Below are 13,777 nucleotides of genomic sequence, written 5' to 3' on the forward strand. Positions count from 1 at the left end.
AAGTAATAACAAAAATCAAACAGCAGCAATTGAAGGAGGGTGGTCTGGCAAATAAATAGAAATGAGCAAATGTAGCCTTGTAGCCTTAGCCTTTTATCATCCAAGCGGTACTATCATGAGTTGCACATTTCATGCAGAATCAGTCCATAATTCTAGCTCTGATGTCTCACGTTGTTGGAAGACTGCTGTCCAACCAAGCAGCAGCTCCTGGCTCACTTTCGCATAGGGCTCTGTTTTTCCCAGGTCCTGGTTCAGCAGATGGAGAGGAGGCCAGGGAGGCAGGCACAGACAGGCTGGTGATGGGGGTAAGCTGGTTCTCCTTAACAGCGATGGGGCTTTGTGGCGTGTCGATAGGTTTTGAGGACATGTTTGGTGAGACTGCTGAACGCTTGAAGAGTTCCTCAGAGCAGGAGCGAGCTGGAGAACTGGAGACGATAAAGCAGACTACAGATTGCTGACTGCTGACAAACCACAATATGGGAAAAATATGTAATTGCAATTTTTCCAACAAGCATTGTGGTTGTGATTAGATTTGAGAGTTACGCTTTAATAATAGGATTCTGTTCAGAGTTCACATTTTAAACACATCCAGGAGAATTGACAAATAAAGACATGAACTAACAAACACATTTTAGAACATGTTTGTGCAGATCTAAACTAAAGGTTACCAGTTTTTAAGCAGAATAAGACAGAATATTTTGTTGTTCACCGAGCAAATTATTGCACTTGCAGTCTTTGTGATTTGTATCAATTCAAATAGCGATTTCTATTATATTGTGATGAATGCAATGCAGCCCTAGACAGCTTTGACTTAACTGTGTCAAAATAAACACCTTATCATACATCGAATACGGAATATAGAAATTACAAACATTCAACCATTCATGCCCTCTTTCACCTGATCTCTGCAGGATAGTTGGGCCTGATTATTGGCTATCTATGTTTTGGTTTGTTTGTATTGTGATTTTATAATGTATTTCTTATTCTGTAAAGCACTTTGAATTACTTTGCATATGAATTGTGCTATATAAATAAACTTGCCTTGCCTTATTACATAGATGGGGAACTGCTGGGAATACCAGGTGCCAGATTGAGGCAGCAGTGGCTCTAGTTCATGCTGTTATGCCCTTAGGCAAGACACTACACCCACTGTACCTATAAATGTGGTGAGTGAGTGATTGGTGGAGGTCTCAAGGGGCTATGGAGCAGATTGGCAAGCTTGGCTGCAATACCATCTTATCACCACAGAGTGTAGAGTGAATGTAAAATAATGCGCTGTCTTGGAAGGTGCTAAATGAATCCGATGAATTATGGAAACACTGCTTGGACAACTAAATGCAAAGCTTCAGATTTTACACTGCAATTTATTTTGAAATGTCACAGGAATTATCCGTAGGTAAACAAAGTCAAATGCGCTTAAACACTAGCGAAAACAGTGGATTTTTATACAACTGGATATTGTCCTACAGAGACTGTGAAAGGAAAATGGCCAATGATGAAAGACTCTTTTCGGTTTTTAAGTTTCTGAGCTTAAGTTTTCAGAAGTTAACCACAAATTATGCAACACTGTGAATAAAAAGACTAAAGTACAGAGTTCTAATTGCTTATTTTATTTCACTTTTATTTAATTAGCAGGTCCCACTGGGATTCAGAATCTCAAACCTGGTGAAGGTAGCAGCCAACACAATCAAAACAAAACCGTAAAACCACAAATGATCATATTATAAAACCATTTGTATCTCTCAAGAAAAACACACGTCTCGATCACCACAAGTTTCACAACAGATTCCAATTGAAGTGCCTTCATGTCTCTTGATGCACTGTGGGTAATTATCCAGCTAGATAAGCCTGAGCAGTATCCTTATTTTTCTGTTCCTGAGGTTGCTATAGTGACACTGAGGAATGGGTCAAGTACAGAGGACTTAAATCTAAACCTTAAATCCTACAATCCCTAAAGCTTCCTGCTTCACTCCCATAGTCTTTACTTTTAGTCATTCAGTGATGAACAGCTATACTTCAACTGTGTTATTAGGGCACTGTAAATCTCTATACATGTAACAAAAGGTTGTCCCAGCATGCCGAGGGTCAGACGAAGGAAGACTTGCTTCTGATATCCTGAGGGCGGGCCGGAAGTTCAATTCCCCCATGAACAATGAATATTTTGATGACTAAAATATTTAATCATCATTTTTGTTGTCATATTTCAAAACTAAATGAAAAGTAATCAAAAAGACTGAAACGATTACTAAAATAGTTTTTGGTGACTAAGACTATGAGTAAAAGTACATATTTTTGCCCACTAAAACTATTATTGCAGTAATTAATAGTATTGAAGTATTTAGTATAATTTTTTGTTGAAAACTAAAAGACAAAATAAAAGCAGAGTGGATCCAGAGCCCAAAACCAGACCATAAACAACCTCAATGCAATACCATTTATCATATAGTTAAAAAAAAAAAATAATAATAATAATAATAATAATAATAATAATAATAAAAATAAATAAATACACTGAAAAAATGACTAAACCTAGAAGTCAGTCAAAAGACTATGACCAAAAGTAAATAAAAAATTCTTCATTTAAAATACACTCCTCAAGGATGTATTTTAAGTCTACATCAATTTTAAATCTTGAGGCTGTAGCAAATTTTGGCGCAAGAAGTTATTTTTTTTAGATGGACTTTTTTATTTATGAGTTTTGAGGCCAGCCTGAGCAACGGACTGTCTAAAATATTATAAATAAAATAAACAGATCCAGTACCTTAACTATAATACTAACTTTTGTACACTTCTGGCAACAAAAACCTGTCAAGAGTCCAGGCTGGGAGAAAGTCAACAGTAACATTTGATCAAAGCCAGTGATGAAGAAATATTTTCCTGGAACAATGCACAAATCTGCTAATAATTTCTTTATCACTGCTGACAACAAAATCAATACTCAATACAACAGTGCCAGAGAAACTTCAGCAAAATATCATTTTTTTCCGGTGCAAGCCTAATTGCAAAAAGTTAGACCAGCGGAGGACAAGCTGAAATAAATTGTATATTTCAAACAGAACATGTTGCCAGAGAATGTCAAATTTTTCAGCAAATAACCCAATTCATTTTGTCATGAAGATGTGCTAATACTGCTATAATACGACTAAGAGAACTGCCAAAAGAAAGTACACAAAAAAACAAAAAATGTAAATGTTTTATCATACTATATAGCGAGTAATGGCGCAAACTGATGGTACCTGTAAGAAATACATTTAAGAATATAACTGAAAATTTTTCCAGATACGAACTAAACCTTCTACAAAAACTCTCCATTCTCTGATCACTTATTTCATGGGAAGTCAAGCCAAGCAAATGTCTAATATTCCAATATAAATGTCTTCATATCCCATCATTCAAGACCCTTTACCTGATTTTCCTCATGTTTTTGAGCTAAATTTGTCTTGCCCTGTACAGATATTTGGTATAAGCAGCTCTTGAGGTATAAATATATCCGCTGTATACTATCTGCATCTAATTAGAAAGCACTTTGTAATCCAATAAGCAGTGTGTGTTAGCATGCAAGTTGTTGTTATCTTTATCTACACTGCAAAACTCCGCTTGAGAGATGTGCTCATTGCAGTGAATATCTAGGATGCTCGGAAGGCATAAGGTAAGTGAGGAATAACTTCAGACCACTGCAAACTGTTAAAAAATTTATGTTTTTCAAGTTTTTAAGGAAGTAAAAATCAGGTACAGTGCCTTTAGATTGTTCCCCTTTCTATAAATAGTTTCACTACTTCAAAACTGATTAATCTACAAACTAATTTCAAATATTGAACTCAACTAAATACTATGATTTTCTATAAGAGATTACCACTAGTCCAGGGTTTCCACCAGAATATAGACCTTGTATCAGAGGTGACAGTCAGATGGATGATAGATGTCTCTCTGGGGGCCTGGGTGTGTGGAGGGGGCACACTGCTCGGTCTAGCCCAGCTCGGCTCATCCTCTCTGGGCATATTGCAGCACTGCTCCCACCCTTTCTGGAGCTTTAGTTTGGAGGGCAGGATAGGGGACGCAGTGGGGCTGTTTCTGAATGGGAATGCTAAACTAGGGGGCTCATATGGACTAAAAGGTAGTATGGAATAGTATGAGATGTTGGGATAGTCAAAAAAGAGAGAAAAATTAACATGTATTGTAAATTGGTCTGACAAAGTAAATTAACAAAACATATGAATGAATACAACATTTTTACATTGAATCTTTTTTATAAACCTCAAAAACCTAATTGAATTTGACAACCTATATAAATTCATTCATATTTTTCCTGTATAAGATGTCAAAATGCATAAACTTTTATTTGTGCAAAAGCAATTCAAGTAAATTATGCATTTTCCAGATAATGTAATGATAATACATACACATAAAAATACATTTTCAACAAACTTTGTGCAGAGAAATATCAGCAAATTGGCATGTTATTATAGGAAAACACATTGCCCCCTTTCTTTTCCAACAGGGTTGCATAACAGGCCAACATCAACAACATCATTTCTACAGAATACTTTTAAATCTCCACCTGGGGCATTAACAATATTTTCTTGATTACTAATTGACTCTGGCTCATAAAATCACAGAATATCTATTGTATATGACTGATCCTTGAAAATCCCCAGGAGCACAGATTTCAAGCTCATGTGGAGGAGGCAGGAGTGCTGAAAGCCCAAACAGAATGATCTTTGACCTCTCTTTATAAATCTGCTTTGTTTTTTTCCTGCTCAGTATATTTCACACGTTGTCTTCCGTCAGTGTGGACTAACATCTGGGCCCCATCAGAGCCTCCCCTGGTACAGTACTGCACTGAGGAGAAGCAGCAGTAGGCTTACTCACTAACAGTGTCTAACTATCTATACACAATGGGCTACTGTAGGGGATATAGACCCAACCTTGAGGCATGGCTTAAAGGACACATGCAAAACTGACTTTTTTGAGCTTTTAATCATGTGGTAATACTAATATAAACTACTAAAAACATAGCTGAAGTTGCATTATTGCTTAATTCATGCTTGTTTTACTCAAATAACACATGCTTTTAAATTTCCTAGGATTGTTATGTCACAGATAAAAATCTGAAGTTCTCCTCCTATGTTTTTAAGTCCATAAATCATCATTAGATTTGTTGTAAGCATTTTTACCATGAAATCACATTTATTACTATTACACACTTCTTTTGACATGTTGGAAAAGGTTGATGGTGTCCCAGAATAGAGAGGACATCTGTAGAAACAAGGTGTAAATTGGCTGAAGATAGCCATTATTTTATGTTCTACAATATGAGATACCAAAGCAAAGGTATTCGACAATACAACTACATAATATTTTTCCTTTTAGTCAAAAAGTTACTGTGGGCAAAAGGGTGACTGATATAACATTAGTATTGTTACATAAATCTGGAGGAGCTCTCATTGAATGGAGAGGTGGGTGAGTACTTGCAGCTGGCATGCTCAGGCAGGATTTTCTTTATCCAATCAAACAAATGTATGTGTAGTTTTGATAACAGAATACATTGTTCCTAAGACAGGAAACAATTACAAGTTATTCCCTTTAGATGGCAACTTAGAAATAACAGTTTGGTTTAAATTATGTATATGTTTGCGGCAATGACCCATGACTCTTTGATAAAATATGGTATCTAAAATGTTATACAGCTATTCACATGAGAAACAAATTGCATTACAGTATTTGTCCATTAATCAGAGCCCCTGATCCATACACCCAAAAATGTTTATCTGAGGCCCATAAAAAAATGGTACACTGATAATGACTCACAATCGCTTTTGACTGAAATTGAAAAACAAACAGTGACCAATCTCCAGGGTATATCCTTGCTCCATATGAGGATAACAGGCTGCGATTGAGGGTGGGTATGTTCGAACAACACTGTAGTACTGAGTAAAATAAAGACTGACCTTCAGCATGTAAATACACAGTCATCAACATTTGCCACTGATTAATTACCAAAAAACTGCTACAACATAAATCATAACAAGGCACAAACCTCATCTCCTAGTAAGTCATGTAAACAGGTTATAACTTGGGATACTGCTTCTCACCTGAGTGGTCTGTCTCCCCCTACAGGTGAGGTGGCGGTACTCCAGCTCTTGCGGCTGCTCTCGCTGCTGTCACTCCTCTTCTTTCGCAGGGGGAGGGGCATGTAGCCGCTTTGGTTGCTCTTATTGGGCAGGTACTGGTTAAAGGGCATAGCGGCTTTGGGCTCACTCACAGAGGTCCGCCGTGCCAACATGTCGTCTTTACGCACGTCCGGCATCTTCCTGTGAAACGGGCCGTCCGACTCTGAGTCACTGCCGCGGCCTGCATGGGAGGAGAGAGACAAACACACTTATAACTCCCAAAAAACATTTCATAACTTCAGTATAACAAGGAAAAATAAGAGGAATAAAAGGCAAGAATGAAAACAAATGACTTTAGCGCTGCAATAACCAAGTCACTTTGCTAAGGATGTAAATAACCTTCTTGCTGTGAGGGCAAAGTCCAGATCAAGTCACACTCTTTGCATCTTGTCTTATATGTTAAAGCCGACCCTTTATTACAGACAAGACTAGGAGTGTGCAAAAATATTGAAATATCGATATATATCGATATATTCACCACCCACATTGCCTAGTATGAAAGTGGTGTTTGCGTGAGTGGTGATGGTGGTCGGAGGGACCGATGGCGCCGATTGGTATGGCAGCTGCGCTTCTGTCAGTCTGCCCCAGGGCAGCTGTGGCTACAACAGTAGCTTACCATCACCAGATATAGAGTGAATGAATAATGCTGAATGAGTAATGCTGAATAATGCTCTGTAAAGCATCTTTGGGGACAAAAAATGTTTGTGAAAAGCGCTATATAAATAAAGACTTACTTACTTATATCTTATCGTTTAATTTAATGATATAGTATCAATGTCGTGGGGTGCTGTATCGACATTTCGCCAAGAGTAATTTTAGGTATATTTTACTAAATTATTTTGTGTAAGACATACAATTGTGCTGACATTTTCACTGTTTTGATGAGTAAAATGGGTGTTTTTCATATTACCTTTGCACAAACTTAGTGACCTTAGTGGACTTTTAGTATCACACCCATGATTTAGCCTTTTTATGTATCGAGGTATGTATCGTATTGGCAACTTCTTAATGATACCCAGCTCTAGTCAAGACAATAAAATAACTTTAAAACATTAAGGCAACATACTTTCCATAAATCATAAAGAGATAATAACTTGATTTTATGGAACAAGTCATAAGTCAGGAGTGGATTTACATTAGGAGGGCGGTCCGGGTAAATTCTAGTCTACAACATGGAGGAATTCGCTGGGGAGGTCACTGTGTCTGTATCAAATCTTCCACACAGTCTGAGCTCTATAACTACAAGAGCAACACCTGGTTCTGCCAAAGTGCACATCTCAAGGACTTTCCCCTCCGTACCTCTTAAATTCCACTGCAGCGCGCTCCCCTTTACAAGACACATTGATATGCTATGTTTATCTCAACATCAATGATCTTCAAGCTATGTTCTTGGCCATATTTTCTCGTCTTGGTTTTCGTCAAGGTCTTTAAAAATTCCTATGCAAGATGGTCCACATGTGTGCTACTGGAATCCCCCTTTCTTTCCTCCACTCAATGTAAATCCAATGAGTTTATGACCTAATGTGTATCTTTCCAAGCGTAACCCACAATTTTAAACAGACCTAAAGCTTTTCCCTAGAAAGAAGCTACAAGATGCAATGGAGGATTTGAACTTTTGAATCCCAAAATAGATACAAAGTGGAAATGACTGTCAGCTGAAGGACTAAACTCAGCCTTGAGGTATAGAATGATGGATCTTTTAACCCATCAATTGAGAACATGAGTGACTGTGGTGCAGAGTGCTCCCAGTGCACATATGGGAGCAGTGAAGTTTAAGACCCCACTTTTCATCAGAGGTCATGGGGAGACTTTATGGTATAGCAAAGTCAAAAGCATCAGCGCACAATTTGACTGTGATTTAAAGTGGTTTAAAAGTGGAGGGATACAAGTCAAAGAGGATCCAGCAAGTTTGAATCAAGTCAACAGAAATGCCATGTTACAGCAAGCATATCAAGTACACTTTTTCAATCCCATATAATTTACGTAGTCTTTCTGTCTATTCTTCTGTATTCATTATTACTACAGTACCAAAACAAACAACAACAAAAGATTAATGTACTACTTAAAAACTTTTACTACGCTATTTGTCACTACAAATCAACTAAATGGCATCAAGTGGAATTAACGAACAATGTCATTTGTTTTTGTTATTAAAAAAAAAACAAACATGTCAGACACAGGCTCGGGGGCCAAATTTTTCAATATTTAGTTTGGCCCACGATTTACTCCCAGTTTTTAATTTTGGTAATTTTGGAGTTTGACACCCCTCTTCTAGACAATGATGAAAAGGTTCTGAAAAGGTACCATTCACGTACAAGTACAAAAAATGAGGTATTATTCAAGTACTGCCTTATCATCCCATTCACCACAATCTGGATTAGACCAGGACTAGAACAGGACCAAACCTAGTCTATATTGGGGCTAAACCTGGCTCAAAACAGGACAAGTGTGTACAAAGCCTATTTATGTTGTAGTAAAAACAAAGCTATCAATAACACTGTGTAGCTTGTAGAGATCAGCACCTTTGACCTAACTCTGAACTGGAACTGTTTATTTCAACCCTTCAGAACAATAATACAATACCACTTTAGTAGCTCAGTTGGTAGACTGTTGTCCATTGATCTGAAGGTTGGATGTTGGAATCCTGCTCTCAACAAAAAGCATCATTGGCCCCTCAGTGTCTGTGTACACTGGTGTATGAATGAGTGATTCTCGATTCTTCAAAGCTCTGTGTGCCTTGAAGGTAGAAAAGCGCTGTATAAAAATGTAACCATATGTTTTCTGCAATGTTTAAACTTCACAAACTTGAAAATTATCTATGGTTGACAGTTAACCATGATACTGGCTTCTACATGCAAAGGTATTTAACTAACAGGTCTTCACCACACCAATTTCAACAAAAACATACATTTTAACCACGGAAAATGTTTGTAAAATGTATTTGCTTCACAGAAAATGCTCGTTAAGTGTTCTGCCATAAAGATGATTGATAAAATCTGTTAAATGTCTCTATTGTGCATTCATGAATTGAATTAACCCAATCTAATGTAAACAGATTTATTTCACGTGGGTGAGTAGCTTACTGAAAAACCAGGAACAAAAACAAAGCCATAATAGTAGTCGGAAATCCTTCAAAGCTGTAGTCCAAATATACCCATGTGTATGATATCATTCTTTCTGGTTTTGGCCCGTAGCCGGTAGTGAGGCGTGGTCCGGGATCTACTGAAAACTGAGAGGACAGGCTTTGTATAGGCTCATTTATCGACACCGTATCTATCTGCAAAACTCAGGCCAAACAAAAGAGCAATGCCGATATTGGGTTTCTTTCTCAGATTGGATTAAACTGCTCCTCTGTCCACTAATTGCGGCCGGGGTGAAGGCGGACAAGGCAGAATAGTGAAAGAGTTTGTTCAAAGGTCAGGGAGGGAGAGTCCAGTTGGCAATGTGCATATTTGTAAATGGAGGTATTGTTCTGGTATTATAAGGAGCAGAGATTGACTGATAACTGCATTGTTGTATGACTCTCACCTCTCTGGACTGTACCACCTGAGGCCCTTGTGAACGCTAATATTGTATTCAAGAGAACAACAAATATCAGATAACTTCCGGAACATATAGTCCATAAAGAGCAATCATTTATTGTATGAAATTAAAGGTCTACACTATAACCCTTTACAAACATGCACGTTCAGATGGTTCAGATGCAGAGCGCTAGACTTTTAGTGCACAGCCACACCCTTTTTTCCCACCTGGAGGTGACACTTTCCTGGCCCTAGTGCTAAGTGCGGGCAGGTCGGCTGCACGAACTCGCTCCTGTTGTGTTCAAAAGCAAAATACAAAAATACCGCAGACTTTATTGACATGTCTGTACTGAATAGAGCAGAAGAAGAGCATCAAGAGGTCACACAGGTGTGTTGTTTGTAAAGTGTTTGAAAAGTTTCCACAGTTTTGGGAAGTGTTATTAGCCACTTGATCGAACATTTAAAGATTTGCTCATTTTCTTATTTAAATATAATGCTAAAAAACAAAAAACAAAACTGCAGTGCCTTGGACTAATGAATTGGACTAGACTGAATTGGACTAGACGTCGCAATGTGTATCACCGATTGAGAAAAATAAAATTGGAAAAACAAAGTAGGTACAAAACAGTGGGCGTATGCCAGTGGCGATGAAAACGGGGGTTGATTGATATGTTGATGATATGGCGTCTTAAAAACAAGTGATTAAAGATCGCTTAAATATGCACAAAACACTCCAAAAACAACTTTAACGAGAGTAAACGAGAAGGGGAAACAATTATAAAACAGTTAAAAGCTCCGAAAAGTAGATTTTGCATCACAGGTCTACTTTCAAATTGACCACTACATGTAATAAAATATCAACAATTTTTCATTTGTCATCAGTTTTTTAACAAATTATAAACATCAAGACCGTGTGCTTTGCATTTGTGGTTTCATTTTGGTTTTGACACTATACAATTGAGAACACACTCATTTACAGTAAACCATGTTACTCAAAATAGCTAGAAAACAAATTGGAATACGTTCCCCAACACATTTCTTCACAACTTGTTTACATCACTTTGTTTACCATAGCTACCGAGGTATTTCGTTTCAGTTACCCTCAAATCAATCAGTGTCAGCTCCGTAACCGCATCATTGTTCAAACAACCACAAAAAGTGTCTTACGTAATGACTTAATCCGCCTCTAGCTGTTGTCAGTCAATTCCATCAACACTACCTTAAAACTCGCTATTAGCTAAAGAACCTTAAAGTATGCCCAGAGCTGCTTTTGTGTGGAAATCCTCATTGAAAAGTTACTACAAACACTATGACGTTGACGCAAGATTTGACATGTGACAAAGTGGTGATACCATCTATTTATATCCGTACAATGCAGAGAGACACATGTGCAATATCGTAAACTTCGTATACAACTCACCAGCGGCATCACAGCACGCAATCTGGAAATAAGTTATATAAGAGAAATTGCGCAATGAAAACAAGAGGTGTGGAAAATATAATGTAGAATTATATGACGTTAGCTAGTGAGAATTGTGGCTCCTATAGACTGGTGATGCAGTAACGGTAGGCTGGTTGCATTATTTGTTATAAATGCATTGGGATTTAAAGGGCACGCGTTTCTGCAGTAGACTTCATGCTTGCTTAGCTCTAAAACACACACAAGTACAGACAAAAAGTGTCCTAAGAATGAACTATGCTTTCAGTGTAGTTTTTGTATTGTGTCGTTTTAAAATGATTTTGTGGTTATGAAGAGGAGCTTGGAGTTGCGCAATATTGAGTAACTGTATTCATAGAGCTATTATGCAATTAACCAAAGAATTCAAGTATGAGAAACAGATAAAATCTAAACAAAATGGTTAGGATCTCATAGGACCAAGGGCCTTTCTGGTGTTGTTTGCATATTCTACTCATGGGATTTTCTAAGTTCTCCAGTTCCTTCATCATCCTAAACCTGCACGATGTTAACACTTCATCACTGGCAAGGGCCATACATTGAAGTGAAGTTGTAGTTAAGTTAAAAACTTTAAGATGGAGTACCCGCTTTTATTTGTGAAAATTATTACATTTAAATCTAATATTCAAGTATTATATCTTTATTGCAAATCCAGAAGAGTCATACACAGACCTAAGACAGACTGCACTCACCGCAGTTTAATTTTGCCTTCTGAAAAAAAGCATTTATAAAGCCATTTTCACACTCCAAAATTCATGTGTGCTAAAGAGTTTGTGAACGCTAGAATTTCATCAGATAGATTTAATACAGGTGCCCTCTTTTTGCGGGTAATGCAGCTTTAAATGTATTTACTCATATATGAGACCATTCATGATATCATCCATACCAACAATAGAACAAAAATGTAGTTAAAGTATAGTATAGTTAAAAAAAAACCCAAAAAAACAAACAAACAAAACAAAAAAAACAATTCCATGGGTGATATAGCTATACCCAGGTCATAGTCTTCATGAGACAGCACAGATATAGTAGAGTGTATTGTGTTTGACAGGCCCTGGGCAGTCTCCTCCACAGCAGCAGCCCTCTGCAGTAGCACTGTCCACAATGTGCCTCTTTCATCTGGATCATGTAACCCACACAAGTGCATGTGTCTGCTAACCTCTCATTTTAACTTTCTCATACTTTAGACTGGAGAAGAAATAGTACTGTGGGATAGAGTAGTGATCAGTAGTTTGACAAAAACAATAATACTGTAGGACAAAAATCATTTAAGTGTGTGTTTGGGGGACATTGTGTAATATGTATATTGCAGGCAAACACTGAAAGAGTGAGCAACCACACAAAACTATGATCATCTTTTCACAGTCAAAACAAGAGTGCACAAGATGCTCATTTCCAAAGAAATTTTGTAATCCATTTATTCTGGGCTGTTTACTGGAAATTCGATACATATTTTATTCTGTTTCAAGACAAATATAGTTCTTTTTGCATGTGTTTTAGAGTGTGTATAGTCAAGGTGATCTAAATACAGATTTTCTTGCCTGGCCCCATCTGAAATAAACATTATATTACGTCATCACCCTTATAGAACATTGTATTGCCTGAAAATCATCAGTACTACCTAAACATTAGTGAGTGTCAAGGCCGTACCATCGCTGTTGGCGCGGGGCCCCAGGGCGTCAGGGGACGGCGTGTGTCTGGAGCGAGAGCCGAGGGAGTCCAGGCTGTCGAGTGAGTCCTCTCGGCCGTGTGCAGGAGGAGAGAGAGAGTCACTGCGCTCCGAGTCCCAGCTGTCGATGTAGCCACTGTCCCTGATGCTGCGTCCGGGGCTGTCAGCCTCCTCTGCCTCCTGTGGACAGACAAACATTTATGACCAAAGCACAGACTTATAAGTTTAGAATGACTTTATTATGCCCCAAACATGTAAAAATCTTAACTGGTGTAAAATTCAATTATGTGTGATGATACTATTCCAAGTTTTATTTTACACTAAAACAAAGCCCCACCACGTAACATTCAAAATAAAGACTAAAAGCACTGGTTCAATTATAAGTGCTTTTATTGCACTGAAAATTAGCTGAGTAGTTGCTTCTTTAGAAGGTTGGCTTGAGCTTCTCTGAGGACACTGTCTAGTTCCTGTTGCCGGACCAGGCCCTCTGCCCACTGGCTCTCGCATTTGCAGAGCTTCTTGTCCACCATGTGCAGCCTGGTCCTAGCTCGCACCATATTTGATTGGCAGTTTGCTATGGAATGCCCCCAGTGGTTCCTCTGCTCTGGTTGCTCCATCTTCCTGATCTGGTAGCCTGCAATGAGCTCCTTATACTTCTCCAGCTGGTCCAGTTCTTCGTCAGCTAAGGTGTAACACTCACGGATGGCTTCGTGAACCTTCAGCTGCATGTCCTCCAGTTCTTTCTTTTTGGCCTGCAGAGCCCTTATCTCCTCCTCCAGAGGCAACATGGGAAGCTTGCGCCACCTCTGCCTACGCTCCATGGTGTCCTGGAGGTCTTCGTGTGGGAGCAGGTGATTCATCATCTCTTGGACTTTAGCTGATTGTCGTAATCTTCACTTTGTCTGTCTGTTAGCGTGTCTCTGTAAGTTGCTTTAAACTTTTGGCCACGGTGTTTACATTT

The 13,777-nt window shown here is 38.3% G+C and overlaps 1 protein-coding gene across 1 annotated transcript in view; it reads right to left on the reverse strand.

Annotated features, from left to right (window-relative positions):
• LOC110153694 (LIM and calponin homology domains-containing protein 1-like) overlaps nucleotides 1-13,777 on the reverse strand; it is a 119,766-nt gene that overhangs the window by 27,025 nt on the left and 78,964 nt on the right. The window contains exons 8-9 of the mRNA XM_055159514.1: nucleotides 12,798-12,996; nucleotides 6,093-6,351 (exon numbers count right to left, since the gene is read on the reverse strand). Coding sequence (XP_055015489.1) covers nucleotides 6,093-6,351; nucleotides 12,798-12,996 — 458 coding nt within the window. The remainder of the gene's footprint in view (nucleotides 1-6,092; nucleotides 6,352-12,797; nucleotides 12,997-13,777) is intronic.

Source organism: Boleophthalmus pectinirostris, unplaced genomic scaffold (genome assembly GCF_026225935.1).
Source record: "Boleophthalmus pectinirostris isolate CB_2022bp ecotype Guang Dong unplaced genomic scaffold, ASM2622593v1 HiC_scaffold_23, whole genome shotgun sequence".
Lineage (NCBI taxonomy): Eukaryota > Metazoa > Chordata > Actinopteri > Gobiiformes > Gobiidae > Boleophthalmus > Boleophthalmus pectinirostris.